This window comes from Lepeophtheirus salmonis, chromosome 2, assembly GCF_016086655.4.
Source record: "Lepeophtheirus salmonis chromosome 2, UVic_Lsal_1.4, whole genome shotgun sequence".
NCBI lineage: Eukaryota > Metazoa > Arthropoda > Copepoda > Siphonostomatoida > Caligidae > Lepeophtheirus > Lepeophtheirus salmonis.
This window is the reverse complement of record NC_052132.2, coordinates 6,481,761-6,497,494: the sequence shown is the minus strand read 5'-3', so window position 1 is coordinate 6,497,494 and position 15,734 is coordinate 6,481,761. Positions and strand designations below refer to the sequence as shown.

Sequence of the window (15,734 nt, the reverse complement as noted above, 5' to 3'; positions counted from 1 at the left end):
TTGACTTTTATTAGTTCACTATTTTACTTAATATTAATAAAAAAGATTATTATTCTTATAAAACTTGGTTATTTAGGATATCATAATGGCTCTTATACAAAACTAAAAAGAAAAATCTATATCCATGCATGACACAAGGAGGCAGTTAGATCAAGAGTAATCAGTCAAATTAGAGAAAGAAACCTGTCTTTTCGTTTTCACAAAATAATATTAAATATTAGAGTAAATATACTTCTATAAAAAAAGTAAAATACAACAGACATCCATTCACTGATTCAAATATACCAATATAACATATAACATAGATCTTTTTTGGATCACATCCAACGATATGCATATATACACATAATTATATCCTTAATATATTTTTCCCGAGATAATGAAGCAAATTACTCAAAAGGAAGCAAATGGTCCATCAAATTATTAATATTCTTTTTTTTTACAAAAATGGAAATAATTAGAAATTTTTTTCAATTATCCTACTTTTCTCGTTCCTTAAAGAATTTTAAATAAAATTGTATGTACAATATCTAGGCACTTATAGGGATTCTCAGTAGATCTTACTTTGATTTCATTCAAACATCACTATTAATCATTGGCATCAAGTAGTAATCAATGCAGATGTTAAGTATTTCTAACTCTTAGCGCCATTTAATGAAGTTTAATAATGATTTATTGGGAATTTGTGCATTTTATTTAGTAAAAACATAACTACGAGTCTTTAAAATGAAACTGTCTTCAGTTATTATGCAATTTATTACTCCAGTTAAAACGCTCTATTATTTAAGAATAAAAGAGATAAACACTAACCGGTTTCATATCCAGCTTCCTGAAGATAAGTGGCGAAAGCCTTTGGTTCATGTTTAAGTATCCATTCAGTTGACGAACAGTTATCATTGTTTGTGAGTACATTGTGATTATGGGCATAGAGACCCGTAAGCATAGAGCTTCGACTAGGACAACACATGGGTGTTGACACAAATCCATTTTCGAAATATACTCCTTCATCACGTAAGTAACGGTTTAACTTTGGCATAAATTGTAGGGAACCTAAAATGATCAAATTAATTTTTTTATAAATTTCAAGTGTATATTTAATAGAAAAATTCATTTATTTCAAAAAATTTGCTTCGGGTGCATAGTTTAAGTCTGGACATTTATAAAAGAAAAACACATTAGTGGAATGGATAATTCCTCTCCATCACCTGATACAATCTGTGCCTTGACACCCCCCCCTCTCTACAAAAAAAATAACGCAATCAATCGAAAAATATTTTCACAAAGAGACACAGAAATCGAGATAGCTGCTCAACTTCGAGCGGAAACCACACCAACAGAGATCCAAAACTTAACTCAGACAGGTAGACTAATTAACAGAACTGACTAGATTCAATATTTTTTTTAAATCAGTATCTCCGTAGTAAGAGTTTGTGTGGGTCTGAGTTGATCACATGATTGACTCACTCGGTCAGTGTTTATGTTTTTGATAAACAGAAACCACGCGGCTCTGCTAATTACAACGTCAAAAAAGCAATTAATGACAGTATTGTCATCGAGAAGAGCTTCAACAAGTAGTGCATCAGCAAAGACAGCAAAGGTTACACATTCCTTCTAACCGAAAATAATGTGGTCACCCTACTCACCACATACTACCAACCCGCTCGACTTTTCCCGCATTTTGAGCCCAGGGCCTGCCAGAAAAGGTCACTGAATCTTGAAGCTTTCAAAGGCTTCCGTTGATGAGCAATGGAACTCTATAAATCCCAATTAATTTATTACCGTCAGTCAGAGCTTCCAGCCGCGCATCAACACCATTATCAAAGTCCATGTAGACAACTTTGAAGGATAGAAATGGTAAAACAATGTCCCACCATTTATAAAAGTTTAGTTAATGTAACTTCCAAAATTAAGATTGTTAAAATTCAAGATTTAAAATGTCTAGTTTTCTAATTACGCCCCCGATATATATAAAATTAAAAATGCCTAAAATATAATATTTATATATTTGACTACATATGTGACCCGTCAACACAAAATCAAGTTAGAATAATTTATCTTAAAATTTATGTATATTACTCAATTATTATTAGGGGCGTATTAATTTTTTGTGAATAGCCATGTATTTTTGATAAAGTTTTTGTGAAGTGTGGGATTTTGAAATTTTTTTCAAAAAACTTTAATTTTTTTAAAAGAAATGTAAGAAATTAAAAAAAAATCCAAAATCCAAAATCCAAGCCTCCCTCCCCATCCCGATAATAGCGGACGCCCCTATTATCTGTATCATTATTAAAAAAGAAAATTTAGTATATGAGATAAGATTACTATTTCCCGATCAAGATATATAACTCCTTGAACTAAGGTAATAAAAATTTATATTATAGACTCGTCAAAACAAAAGCAAGCCAGGATCATTTTTCTTCATGAGAGGAATATACAAGGAGTGATTGGTTGAAAAAAAAAAAGAGTCAATTTCAAATTTTACTCCATTCCTTCAAGAGTAAAAATAAAGAAAAGGAAGCTAGGCTGTATGTGATATTATTAAATGTCTAAATTTCCATGGCCTCGTCTTCCATACAAAGCTAGGAACCTGTGAGAGGAGGCTCAAGTGGACCTGCTACAAATGGGATAAAATAACTGATAAGGTACTTCAATGACATGAAATAAGCTCAAAAGACCATTTGTCCAAACTTTAATTGATATTTTTATACGAAAATTTTTTTTTTATTAGATTTAAATAGTCAGGACCTATGTAAAAAAATCAGTTTTATGAAGTTATTTAAGTTCAATATCAAGACTGTCACAGGCCTCTTTTATGTATGTACATTCGACTATTTAAATATAATAAATGATTGGGTTTTTTTTTCATTCAAAATATCACAAATTGCGTGGTTGAGCCTTTGCTGACAGATTTCTAGTATTAATAGGTTAAGTAAAAAGTTCCGAACGTTTTTCGCTATATGTCTTTAATGAATTATATCTCATGATCAATGCTCTGTATCAAAAAAGCTATTAGTATACACTTAAAAAAAGTTCATTTAAAGTTATGTGTTTGGTGAAGCCAGTTGTATGTAGCAGCGTTCCAAAATGGAAGTAAAAAAAGAGAAAATTCAATACATTCTTCAGTATCACTAGGGCCAAGGTGAAAAGGCGGATCAGGCTGCCATTTTTTGGGGGATGTTTATGGACCCAATACAGTATCGAAAAAACAACAAAGCAGTGGTTACAACGATTCCGTTCTGGTAATATGGACGTCGAAAATTTAGATGAAAAATGGAAATCTTAGAGTTGTGAGTACTTGAACCATTGCCCAGGAACTGAAGATTTGTCAGAAAACCGTTTGGAACCATCTAAATCGGATAGTCCCAACAATGTCAATTTTATCGTCAAAATATAGCAAAAAAAATACGCTCAGAACTTTTATCATAACTATTATATTCATGTACACTGCAACGTATTTAAAGCGATGTTGCATTTTTTTTTATTCAGATTCAAAAAGTTTTGCGTCAACATGTGGAATAAATCTGCTTAATACGAGCAAGTTAAGAATATGGATATATCAAATTATTAGAGAAGAGAAAATGAGCGTATTAAGCGTGTAAACTCCTCTTTAATTTGTACAATTTGCTTATACAAGTTACATCTAGATTGTTTGATTTATTTTATAAGGAAACGGAATTTTCAGATTATTCCAGTCTAGAAGCCGTTTCAACAAATATATTTTTCAATTTAACAAATTGCCGGCTTCCTCTGGATGCAAGCCCAAACCCCATATAAATTTTGCGTTTTCCTTAGTATTGTGTCAGTCTTAGGTTTTTCAATCCAGTCCAGTCTAGTCTTAAGACGATTCCTAAGACTCTCAGCACTAGAACTGATTAAAAAAAGAAGAAGTTAAGTTGAGTGACGTCATCAAGGACCGAAATTTATACATTTTAGGACAGATATGCATGACTAAACTGGACTGAGACTGTAAGGGACTGCAGTCTTCAGTCCTAAATAAGAAGGGGGAAAAACACAAACTTTTCCTCAGAGAACGACCATGTGGAAGGGCAGGGGCGTGCGCAGGATTTTATTTTGGAGGGGAATTAATATATTTAGAGTTAAATTTTTGGGGTCGAGCATCAATTTTTATAAACGACATTTATTTGTCTCATTTTTCTATTCCCCCTTTGATTTTTGTTACAAGGCAATAGTTTTTTGCGACAAAAATTACTTTCTTTAGAGGGAGAACCTCAAGCCCACGTCCTTGAAAGGACCTAATATATATTCCTAGGTATCTCAAATCCATCCACAAAAGAAGATATGACTTCCATAATAATTGACCAAAACAATATTTCTATTATTATAATTTGTAACAATTAATTAGGAATTACTCAATTTCTTAACTTTCAAGATTGCTTTTGTCTTGATACACCACATCCACTTTAGTTATAATCAAAAAATGAAACAAATCCATTCTTATAAATGATCAGAGGAACAAAATTAAACACATGAGCCTTTGCTCATGGTTACTTCACATTCCTTCGAGACTTACCTAGTTCAACGTCTTGATCATCAGTCATGATCATAATAATATTGGGCTTCTTTTTCCGCGAGGTTCGTTTATGAGAGCGGGAATGGTGATTATTGTGATGATGTCCTTTCTTTTGTTCATAGCTATGAGAACTTGGACGATATTCTTGGGCCCACTCCTCTTGCGCAGATATATTTGCCAGCAAGGCAAGAAAGAAGATAAATAAAACTTTGGACATCATGACGCGGATTATATTTAAAAGGAGATGTCCAATCGGGTAATAAATAAACTTATATGGAAAGACTATAAATGTAACTTATTTTCACTTGAATCCCGTTTCTTGAAAATCAGCATGATCTGAAAGAGAGAAACATAAAATTAAAAGTAAATGAAATGGGTTTGTGTTGTAAGAAATACTACTAAGACTCCTTTTGTATCAGAGATAGAATATTGTACATAGAAGAGTCTTATTATATCTATTAGATTATTATTTGCAACAAGTTTTGTTTTTGTCTAGATAAATTTTCATACACTTATGCTGTGTTAAATGTAAAAGGTCTGTCTAAAACAGTAATTAACTTTATCACACCAAAATTATATCACTGACCCCTGAAATCACTGGCGTCCGGGGTGGGCTGGAGAAGCTGTAGCCTCCCCCTAAATTAAAAAAATTAAATTCTTCAATTTTTTTTCCCAAAGAATTAAATTCTTCAATTTTTTTTTCCCAAAGAATTAAATTCTTCCATTTTTTTTCCAAAAAAATTAATTCTCAGTTTCAATTTGAAAAAATAATAGAAAAAAATATATATATATATTTGAAAGTTTTTGTGAGAAGCTAGAATTTATGAATTTTTTTATGGGAAAAAATAAAATTTGTATGAAAAGCTCTGGATTTTTGAAATATTTTTTTCCGAAAAAAATTAATTTATTGTCAACAGCTGTGGAATTTTAATTTTTTCTTCAAATAAATAAATTTTTTGTGGACTGTTGATCTTTGATATTTTTTTAAAACAAAATTTTTTTAAGCAGCTGTAGACATATGATATTTGTTCGAACAGCTGTGGACTTTACTGAAAAATGAATTTTCTTTTCCTTAGCGTTTGTCATCATTATTTAACTCCTGACTAGTGTACTTCCTTTCCTACTACATTTAATTATGTTCAAGCCCTGTTTGAACATTCGTGTGTGCTCATAAAAGACAAAGAGGATTTGTTGGCAAGTTATAATTGTAAGTCCTTACTGGACTCAGTATTTTTTGACAATGTTCCTGTTTATTTCCTTTTCCTCCTCCTCCTCCTCCTCTAATGACACAGCTGATCAAATAAAATATTATGAGAGCTAAACTACCCTTCCATAAAATATTATTCGTATTGTCAGAGTTACCATGTTTTTATAGGTTTCCTATTTTTTAACGTGCCTGCAATACACACAATTTTCATAAGTAATTACTTTATACTTGTACATTCTGTCTTCCATTATTAATAATTACTACAAGCTTGAATTATAAAAAAGGCTGTTCAGATTGCCAACTAGAAAAACCCGATACCGCATTCTAGAAGATATTTTAAACACCTCTGTTTATTTACATGTATCTGCAAGTCTTTATTATTTTTCCACATTTTTCACGGGGAAAAACTATTGTTTTTTTTTCTTTTTCTTTTTTAATTAAGGAAAAGTTTTTGAACGTCTTTTTTATGTAAATTTTTGAAGATAAGAAAACAAACTTTACTTTCCAACGCGTTTTTGAACAAAATATACAACAACAACAAAAAAAAAAAAAACGCTAAAAGAAGTTGACAAATTCCATTCCATTTATCAAAGAATAGAATGTAAACAAGTATAAAGAAGAGAACAAACATTTAATAACGAAAGAGTGTACAAGATTGAAGCCAGATAATGCATACTATCAAGGTCCTTAAAGTTAGAAAATAAAAAAACCCTAATATTATTGTGTTCTTCAAAAGCCCGATCCATTTGTCTGTTGATAGACGACTTCTTCTGTATTAGAAATAGATTATCTATACAAGGTCTGTTCAAAAAGTAAGTAGACTAAGTCTGTTATTTATCCTTGAGTATTAAGTGAGTAGCTACCTGTGAGTGTGTTTAGGAAAAACGGAGAGTAACGCAGCCTTTCCTCCTAAAAGAAACAGAAAAATGGCCGGGAATCATCGGGTAGTTAGCCAAATAAGTCAAACATACCAACTGCCATTTATTTCTTATATACTACCAGACCATTACTATTATATTATTTCTTCATCATTTTTAAAATTAATTACATATTATTAAAATCTGCAAAGTATTTTATTCGAAACTGTATTATAATATTTCTCAGAGCTATTTTATTAAAAGCAAAGTTATGCATTAGTAATTGTGTATGATCGACAAACTTTCTTCATAGAAATAATAAAATGGCCGATATATATATTCGAAGAATATAAATTATAAATTAGCCATGACGTATCAAGGGAGAATAGGGAATCGACAGCTGACAACAAAATACATAAGGTATTTTAGTGTTAGTGCGGTAACGTCGTGATCAGAAAGGATTTGTAGGCAAGTTATATTTTATATCATTAAACAAAAAATTGTATGTTCGTCCACGCCTAATAACTCGGGGCAATGCTGGGTACTACGGCTAGTCACTAAATATAGGCATATTCTAGACTAACGATTACGAAGAGAATGAAACAGACTCATCGCTATACTATAACCCACATCTTATTATATTTTCACAACAAATAATAGTTGTTTATTTTGATTTATTATCTCAGTAAATATTTGCTTGGTTTTACAAGGAAAAAACGATTATAAAAAGTAAAGCATAGAAATAGATGATGTTCAAACTTTAGAATATTGTTTTTCTAAAACATACAAAATAATATAAATTAAACATTTACGTCTAATGCTAGCAAATAAAGATAGAGAAACTAACGATGCGAATTCAATGAATATGAAATTGAAATTTTTTGAAAGAATCTTATGACGGCTATTCATTTGACAACATCTATATTCTTCTATTTCAAAAAAATAATATTATTGGCAAAACACAAAAGCTGCATTTAAGTTATCAAGATCCGAATATGCATTCCCTGTCTGTCTACTTAAGCCAAGCGATCAAGAAAAAATCTTTGCTACCTCAACAGATTTTTCTTTTAATTAAATTTAAAATTCGCAAAAAATCACCAATTGCCTTATTTACTCTGTATTTTGTTGTCAACTGTTGGTTTTATATGCTTTTTCTATTCAACAGTGTTATGAACGCGTTGATTGGACAATGATTTAAAAATAGTTTGATAATTGTGAAGAATTGCCCACAACAAACTGATTTTGACCTCCCCCTTTTTCTATTCAAAGGAAAGGCTGCGTGATGCAATATAGGTAAAAACGTGTTATAGAGTAGAGATAGGACGGATCATTGCCCGGATCTGAATTATATGGATACTTTATAAGTAAATGAGGGTTTGCGACTTGACTTCGCAGTGGTTGGGCGTTTAAAGGAGATGCTATCGGGATTCCAACACAAGTCCAAGGACCACCTGAAGTCTGCCCTCAAGAATGCCTGAGCCAACCTCGACCAGAGCTTCATCGCCAAGTCATACAGCAAGTTTCGGTCCAGGCTGGAGTTGGTAGTAGAGAACATGGACGGCCATATTGAATAGAAATGTGTCTAAGACTCTCATATGTTAAATAAATTAATTCGCCGACCACTTTAAAAATTACAGAATTATTTAACTATTTTTAAAAATTCCAGTGTTCCGTTTTAGACGAGTTTGCGAGAATTGCGAGTGCCCAGAATTTACTCGAATATTTACGACTAAAGATCCGAATCTATCCGGATCCGTCCAATTTTAATTGTAGAGTAGTATCAAGGAAACTTTGAGTAGGTCAGTTAACTGAAGACTGGTTTAGTTTAATCTCTTTTTGCTTCTTTCTTTTTTATTCAAAGGGTTGCTATCAGTAATACATTTTTCCATATGGTTCAGCGGATCAGTTTTAGGATGAACTTTCATTCTTTAAGTTTGACTTTGTTAAAACCTTATGAAGCCCTTTTTTAGCAAATTTTGTGGATATTTTTTTGAATGAAATTACTTGCCTCATTTCCTTCTACAACTAGCCCTGATTGAGAGATGTCCACATCATTGAGATAGAAAGAGAAACTATGACGTAAGAGCAATAAAGAAAATAATTGTTTTCTACTTCCTGCATTCAAGCTGAGATTTATATGATCACATAAAAGTATACATTTTAACTTTTGAAACACATGCACCGGAATATAAATATAATTAAAGAAACAATTATAATATTTAGTACATTTAATATAATACGTATACGCGGAGCAGTGTCTCGTTTCAAAGAGTAATCATATTTTACACTTGTGTTGTGTCAGCATAAAAATAGTTTTAAACAAAAATAAAGATTTTTTTTTTGTGTAGTAAAATAAGCATAAAAACGTTTCACTTTGTAGCCAAAACCCCGGCATGGAGTCAATAACAGAAGATTTCAAACCTATTAGATTTTAAGTGCCACAACTCAGGTGCACTGTTGTGATGACTCTAGTGAACAACGATCTAGATATTAGCAATGTTGAGGTCTCAAAGATGACAGGGATTGGCTGAAGAAGGGGGTTATGGTGTTAAGGAAGATTATGGAGGGAAAACAAGGACCCCAAGGAAGGAGGTACACAAGCATAGAATATATTTGGCCTCCTAGTTACCCCAACCAAAATCGGATGGAGTATTTATCTAGAGCTACCTTGAGTCAGAGGTAGCTCAGAGGTCCTCACAACACCAAGAAGTCGTCCCTCATAGACTCCATCGTCCTGGAATACAAGAATTTGGATCGAGATCTAGTTTCTAGGGCCTACACACGGCTCAGGATCCGAATCAATACCATTACTGAGGCGACGCAGGCTACTTTAACTAAGATACACTCTCAATGATTGTATCTGCTGCAGAATTTATGGTTTTTGAATAAAGCCTAAAAAAAGGGCATTTTAATTAAAGTGCCGGATACAACACAAAATTTCATTGACACATTTGTGTTCATTAGGCTTTGACTTAAAATTTGTGATGACTCATGAGTTAAGATACTTATGAGACATAGCTATACTTAAATTAATGTAACATACTTGTTGTATTGGTCCTCATATGACCCCTTTCAAATAATATCAATTAATTTATCATATTTTTATTGTGACAATTTATTTTGGCTACTTGAAGTAGAATTTGTGCTGTACCCAGAGGATTAATAAGAATAATTTAATAATTCAAATAAACGATAATTCGTCAAAATACAAATTTTATAAACACTACATTGTAACAAAAATATTTCTTGGTTGCTTTTGTGTTGAGGGCCCAGATACCTTATTATTACTGAGCATTAACAATTTTTAGGAGAATTTTGTAATTCATTTAGTTTAAAAAAATCATTTGGTCGTAACAATACATATTAGTATTAAACAAAGAATTTGATTTTTGTAAAAAAAAAAATATTTTATACAAACTAAAAAGTATGCACATATTTATCACAGTGGTTTAAAAAAGTTTTATTATAAGCCCATAAACCTAATGCCACATACAAAAGATAAAAAAACAAATAACTGCTAATGAGGCATATAAGTAGTGATGAAAATCGTGTGTATTTTGGGTATATTAAAAAAAATCAACATGAACATTTTCAAGTATGTTTTGGAGGAGAGCAGCTCAGCTCTCATGACGTTTCATTACATCAGCTGCAGACAGAGGATAAGGAAATAAACAAGGACATTGCCCCATATTTCATAGAAATATTTGAGTCCATTATAGACTTAATATTCAAATTTCTGGGATGAGTTTTTGATACTCAAGAAGTTTCACTATAGTTTTTCACTTTTATTTGGTTAAAGGGACTCGCATTGGCCGCGAAATAGCCTCTCAAATATAGTTCAACAATTTTGTATCATTTTACTGTAACGACGATGAATATTTTTTACTTTTTTTAGTGCAATTTGCAGGCACACCCAATGTGTTAATAATTCCTTGAAGAAAATATATGTAATCCAGTATCTTGCATTTTTTTGTGTTGACGAACCACATGTATGCAAGTGGCCTCTGTCTGCATATTTATCGAACAACGCTCATAAATTGAATTGAAATGATACATAAAATTCTGTGTGCATATTTATAGAACAATATGCACATAACTCGAATTAAAATGATATATAAAACTCAGCAATAAAAGTTTTCCTCATTTCTCAATTCAAGAACTGAAAAAAGAAGATAAGGCACTAACAAAACACTAAGGAATGGCTTATTTCCTTATAGATATTTATGTATGCAACAAACAAATAAATCATCCCCGAAATACCTAATACTTTTTTCTTTTTGTGGAATAATTAAGTATGGTGGCAAGTTTCTCATTCTTTTTGACTGATTTCAAACATTCCGTATATCTATTGTTTCTATGAAATACAGGGCTCGTAGATAGAATCTCTGCCCTCTAACATATTAACAAAAAACAACATAGTATCCGTAATTTTTAATATTTTTATTTCAAATAAAAATCATTATAGGGCATGCGTCTTGCTAGATATAATTGCCCTCGGCCTTGATCAAGGCCTCCATAAGACATCTGAAGTGGGAGCAGGCCTTGATGACAAGGTAGGGTATGGATGCGAAGCGCTCCTTGATGGCAGCCACTAGACATGCCTTAGGACGTCAATTAGCGTCAGTTTAAAGGTTCCCTGAGACAAAATAATCCATCAGATTAAGATCAGCAGTGCTTTTAGGCACTGGTTTGCTACACTTCAACAGCCTCCGGTTCATAGTGGATTGGGTCAAGATTTGGCAAGTTTGTATTTTGTAATAGTAGCATTTGAGATCCTCGTTAAAACATGATCTCATTGTCTTGTCACCACCGACTTAAAGTTCCTTTCCAATTGATCTGAAAGACCCCATGGAAGACTAGTCAATGATGGACCGCACCGTCTCGATGAACACCACGTCCCTGACCTTCCAAGGGGTTTTTCGAATCCTCCAGTTTGTTCCTGGTTTCCTGGATGTAACCCATTGTCAGCCCAGTTGTGTTACAAATGTCAGAGTTATGATTTGTCGTACATTAGTAATTAGGTACATAAATACGGCTCATCTTTGTTGCGCCTCTGTGAGCTGAATCTCCAGCAGCTCCGAGTATAGTTCTTCCATTGTGACGAAATTAGGGTGAAATGTTTTTTTCTTTGTATATTACACGGGATTTAGAAAAATCTGATATGAAAACGTCTACACCGTGAAAAAGAAGTTGGAATGTGATGGGATTTTGAGAGAAAGGATGGCTCTCTGATAGCCTACATCCCATTTCAAACTCTCTTGACTACTATTCATTCCAGTGATGGAAGGATTAATCAGAATCGAAATAAGATAATTGAGTGCTTTTTCTGGAAACATAATCGAAAAATAAAGTGTAATTTCCGATCCTTATATAATATGATTTATTACCGGTATTTAACTATTTATTACTTTTCCAAGCTATGTAAAATATATATATCCATCAAGTACAGAAACGATCATTTGAATTTATAATTTTAGCCTGGTAATTTTATAAAATATCATAGTAAATTAATTTAAGATCAAAATTTGCTCGAAAACTGGGAAGAAACAAATTGAACGTATTCAAACGTGTTCTAAACACATGCAATGCAGTTATTGTTGTTTTAGTGCAAAACGTTCTGTAAATGTAATGCATATTATCTCATATGTAACCGTACAGAACGTCCCTTAATATGTATGATCAGTGACTATCACTGTAATGGGAGTGTGGTGCCCATAAAGACAGATGTAAATGAAGGCCTAGATTATAATTAATCTGAACTAAATACGCAAGACTTGCATCACTTTTCAAAACTGTTAAAGTCACATATGTTAGGGCATCGTTTGGTATAATTTGTTATCACCTCAACTAAAAAAGTTGAATAGAAGTTATGTTTTTCCGTCTGTTTTTTGTTAGTCACCAGGATAACAGTAAAAGTTAAGGATCGATTTTGATTAAACTTGGCAACAGCATTATATGTAGTGCTATGTCAGTTCTCATTTCGGACTGAATACAAAAGTCCCGTCCAGTTCAGTCTCGGTTCGGTACAGTTCAGTCCTAAAACGTGTAAAGTTCCGTCCTTTATTACGTCACTCAACTTTTTTTTTTTTTTTTTTGAATCAGTTCTAGTACTACTGACACTTTGAAAGACCGGTCCTAAGACTGGATTGGAAAGAAAAATAAGGACTGAGACAACACTAATCAAATATGGTCACAGCAAGAGGCCATTAAATTTTGAGAGTTCAACGTCAAGGTAACACAAAACATAAAAAAAAAGGCATATTTAAACATAACTTTGGAACAAACAGAGATACATAACTCAATTTGATTTTAGGTAAAGGTTTTGCGCGCTCTACTGAGTGCACATTTCTTTTAAATATGAATATTCTTGGAAATATGAAGCAATTATGTACCAATTGTTAACTGCGTAAATTTAAAGTATGCATATAAATGAAAAAAGTTCACATGATGAGTCAAATAAGACATGCATCAATTCAAACCCACAATAATAATTATTTAAAATAAGTGCAAAAATAATTCCATAAAAACTATAAATACACTTTCATTCTTGTATACGAAAGAAGCAAAAGTTGAATCGTTACACAAACTATAGATATGATTACGCTTACTAAACCTTAAATTGTTCCTCCCATTAACAGACTCAAGAAAGTTAACAAATAAGCAAACTAGAATGGGTACTTTTTAAAGCAGAACCCTCCACCTAAACTCTAAACTCATTTTTCCTAATAATTAACAACAAATGACAGAAATTTGAGTTATATATCCCAATTTTTTTATGTGACCTTGACCTCTAAAAAACTAAAGGCCATGAAATCCTGCTTTAAAAATAAATAAACAACATTTCTGTGAACTTGATCTCTCAATAATTAATGGGAGAGTACTGTTAGCATCACTTGGGGGCAAATTAGATAATGGTGCGTCTGTATCATTTTTTTTTTTTTTTTTTTTTTTGGGGGAGGTCTTTTTGGAATTTATATTTAATTTTTGTTTTTATAAATACAATTCTTTTACTTTATTTTAAAGTTAAATTTTTTAGGGTAGGGCTAAAAATTTGAATGATAAATAGTTGTTTTTCCCTACCAAAATTAGGACATTAAAATTTACGATAACTATAAACTTTCCATAAAAGTGGGGGCCTATGGGCCCTTTTCCCCTTTAATTCTGGTGCCACTCGTAAGCACATATAAATTCCCTACCAGTGGCGTCACTAGGTCTTTTTTTTATGCTATATATATATATATATAAGTAATCAAATAACTGTAGATAATTTTTGAGGCCCCCTTAAATGATAAAAGCTAGCAACGCTCACTTCTTCATCCAAACTTTCACCAGAATCGATCTATTAACTATTTCGGATATAATGATTACTAACGAACACAGTAAAAAAAATCCAGCCGAAAAATAGAACTTAATAGGTGGAAGTAATTATACGAATATATTTGTAAAAACAAATTTAATTTAATCAAAATAACATCACCTTCATGATCTTTTAAAAAATACATAATTTGAAGATTGATAATGAATATAAATTGAAACCACCCTAAAAACATTTTGAAGACCTACCTACTAATATCTAATTGAATAAAACATGAAAACAACTTGTTGTTTCCAAATAATGATTACTTATATAATTAGGAAATTTAGCAAGTCTGACATAACAATAGGTGATAATTGATTGTCTAAATTAGAAAAAAATAAATACAATAGTTAACAATGAATATGTAAACCTTAAAATATATCAAAAAACATTAATTTTAATGACTTCATACATTTTTTGTAATCAATTCGATTTTTAAGTCAGCTTAAAACCTCTGAGAATGAACACCTGGCACGTACAATCATGTACATTGCACACGCATATTAGGAGTCCAGAAATGGTCTGATAACAAAATATGCTACGATCCAATATTTTATAAAAGATTAGATGCATCCCCTGTAGGGATTTGTTACAATTGGTTTGTTTCATTTGTTAACAGATTAATATCTTAAGGATACAATATTTAATTTGTATCCCATGTTTTATTTAATCGTAGAGACTGATTCATTTGAATATAAAAATATTTAAGTTATAAAGTACGGATTCATAAGTTTGATCCTGGTTTAATAATAATCATAAGATGACCAATTTTTATAGAAGACAAACTTGACAAGCATTGGTAATGAATAAATCTTATTTTTTTGCTTAATGTAATAATCAGAGAGGAAACCTTATAGCGCAATATTTTTATGAAGTACATAATTCATTACTAAAGTTGCGAATGGGTGAAAAATTTCCAAGAAAACTTTGATTTGGTAATTTAGGGAATTTTCAACTGTGTAGGTTATGTGATTTTGAAATGTTCCGTATACATTTAAAGGATAATATTTTAGAATTTTTACCGTTCATACTCTAATAATTAGATACAGAGCTTCGGAGTAAACAGACGCGTGACGAACACATCCCCTTTACCCTCAAAATCTATTTGCAACATATAATATATTGGAGCAAACACCGAATTTTGTAAGAATTTTCTCCGAAACTGATACAATCCAGATATTGGACATTTTGCCAATATAGTAGCACACGTCTAGAGCTCAATATTTATATACGTAAAAAAGACCATGCAATTAGAGATCCTTAATATTGGGGATTACACATTTCGCAGATACAACATCAAGTCAATTTCATGGAGTAAAATTAGATCCAAATATATGTTTAAAAAAAAAAAAAAATAAACACTCGAGTGTTTCAGGACCATTTTTTGAGTTTTCATTTTTTACTATAATTAAATTCAAGTGGAAGTAAGCGAGGAATTGTACATATATTTCAAATTTATCCACAAGGGAATTGACATAAATGAGCTCTGACATGGATGGAATATAAAAACGCTTATTACAATAGCTGTCTTTTAACTGTTGATTAATTATTATGGAAAAAAGGGAATAACTTAGGGTTCAAACTTACAAAGGTTCATATAACATAAATAAATAAAATCCTTGTTAAGGAAATGTTAAAAGTGAACGATGGAAAGTCAATCATAAAAGTATGATAAGGTGGTTTGTTTTTCAAGTTTTTCCGAATTTCGATTACAGCTAGAGCGGAAAAGTTGTTAATTTTGTTAAGAAAATAACCTATGCAAAATTTTATTTGCAGACGATA

At 31.6% G+C, this 15,734-nt stretch overlaps 1 protein-coding gene across 1 annotated transcript in view; it reads right to left on the bottom strand.

The window, feature by feature from the left end:
• The window catches only part of Sulf1 (Extracellular sulfatase Sulf1), a 46,194-nt gene that overhangs the window by 24,830 nt on the left and 5,630 nt on the right, over nucleotides 1–15,734 (bottom strand). Inside the window, exons 2-3 of the mRNA XM_040727963.2 lie at nucleotides 4,532–4,867; nucleotides 811–1,050 (exon numbers count right to left, since the gene is read on the bottom strand). Of these exons, the coding sequence (XP_040583897.1) occupies nucleotides 811–1,050; nucleotides 4,532–4,751 (460 nt within the window). The 5' untranslated portion in view covers nucleotides 4,752–4,867. The remainder of the gene's footprint in view (nucleotides 1–810; nucleotides 1,051–4,531; nucleotides 4,868–15,734) is intronic.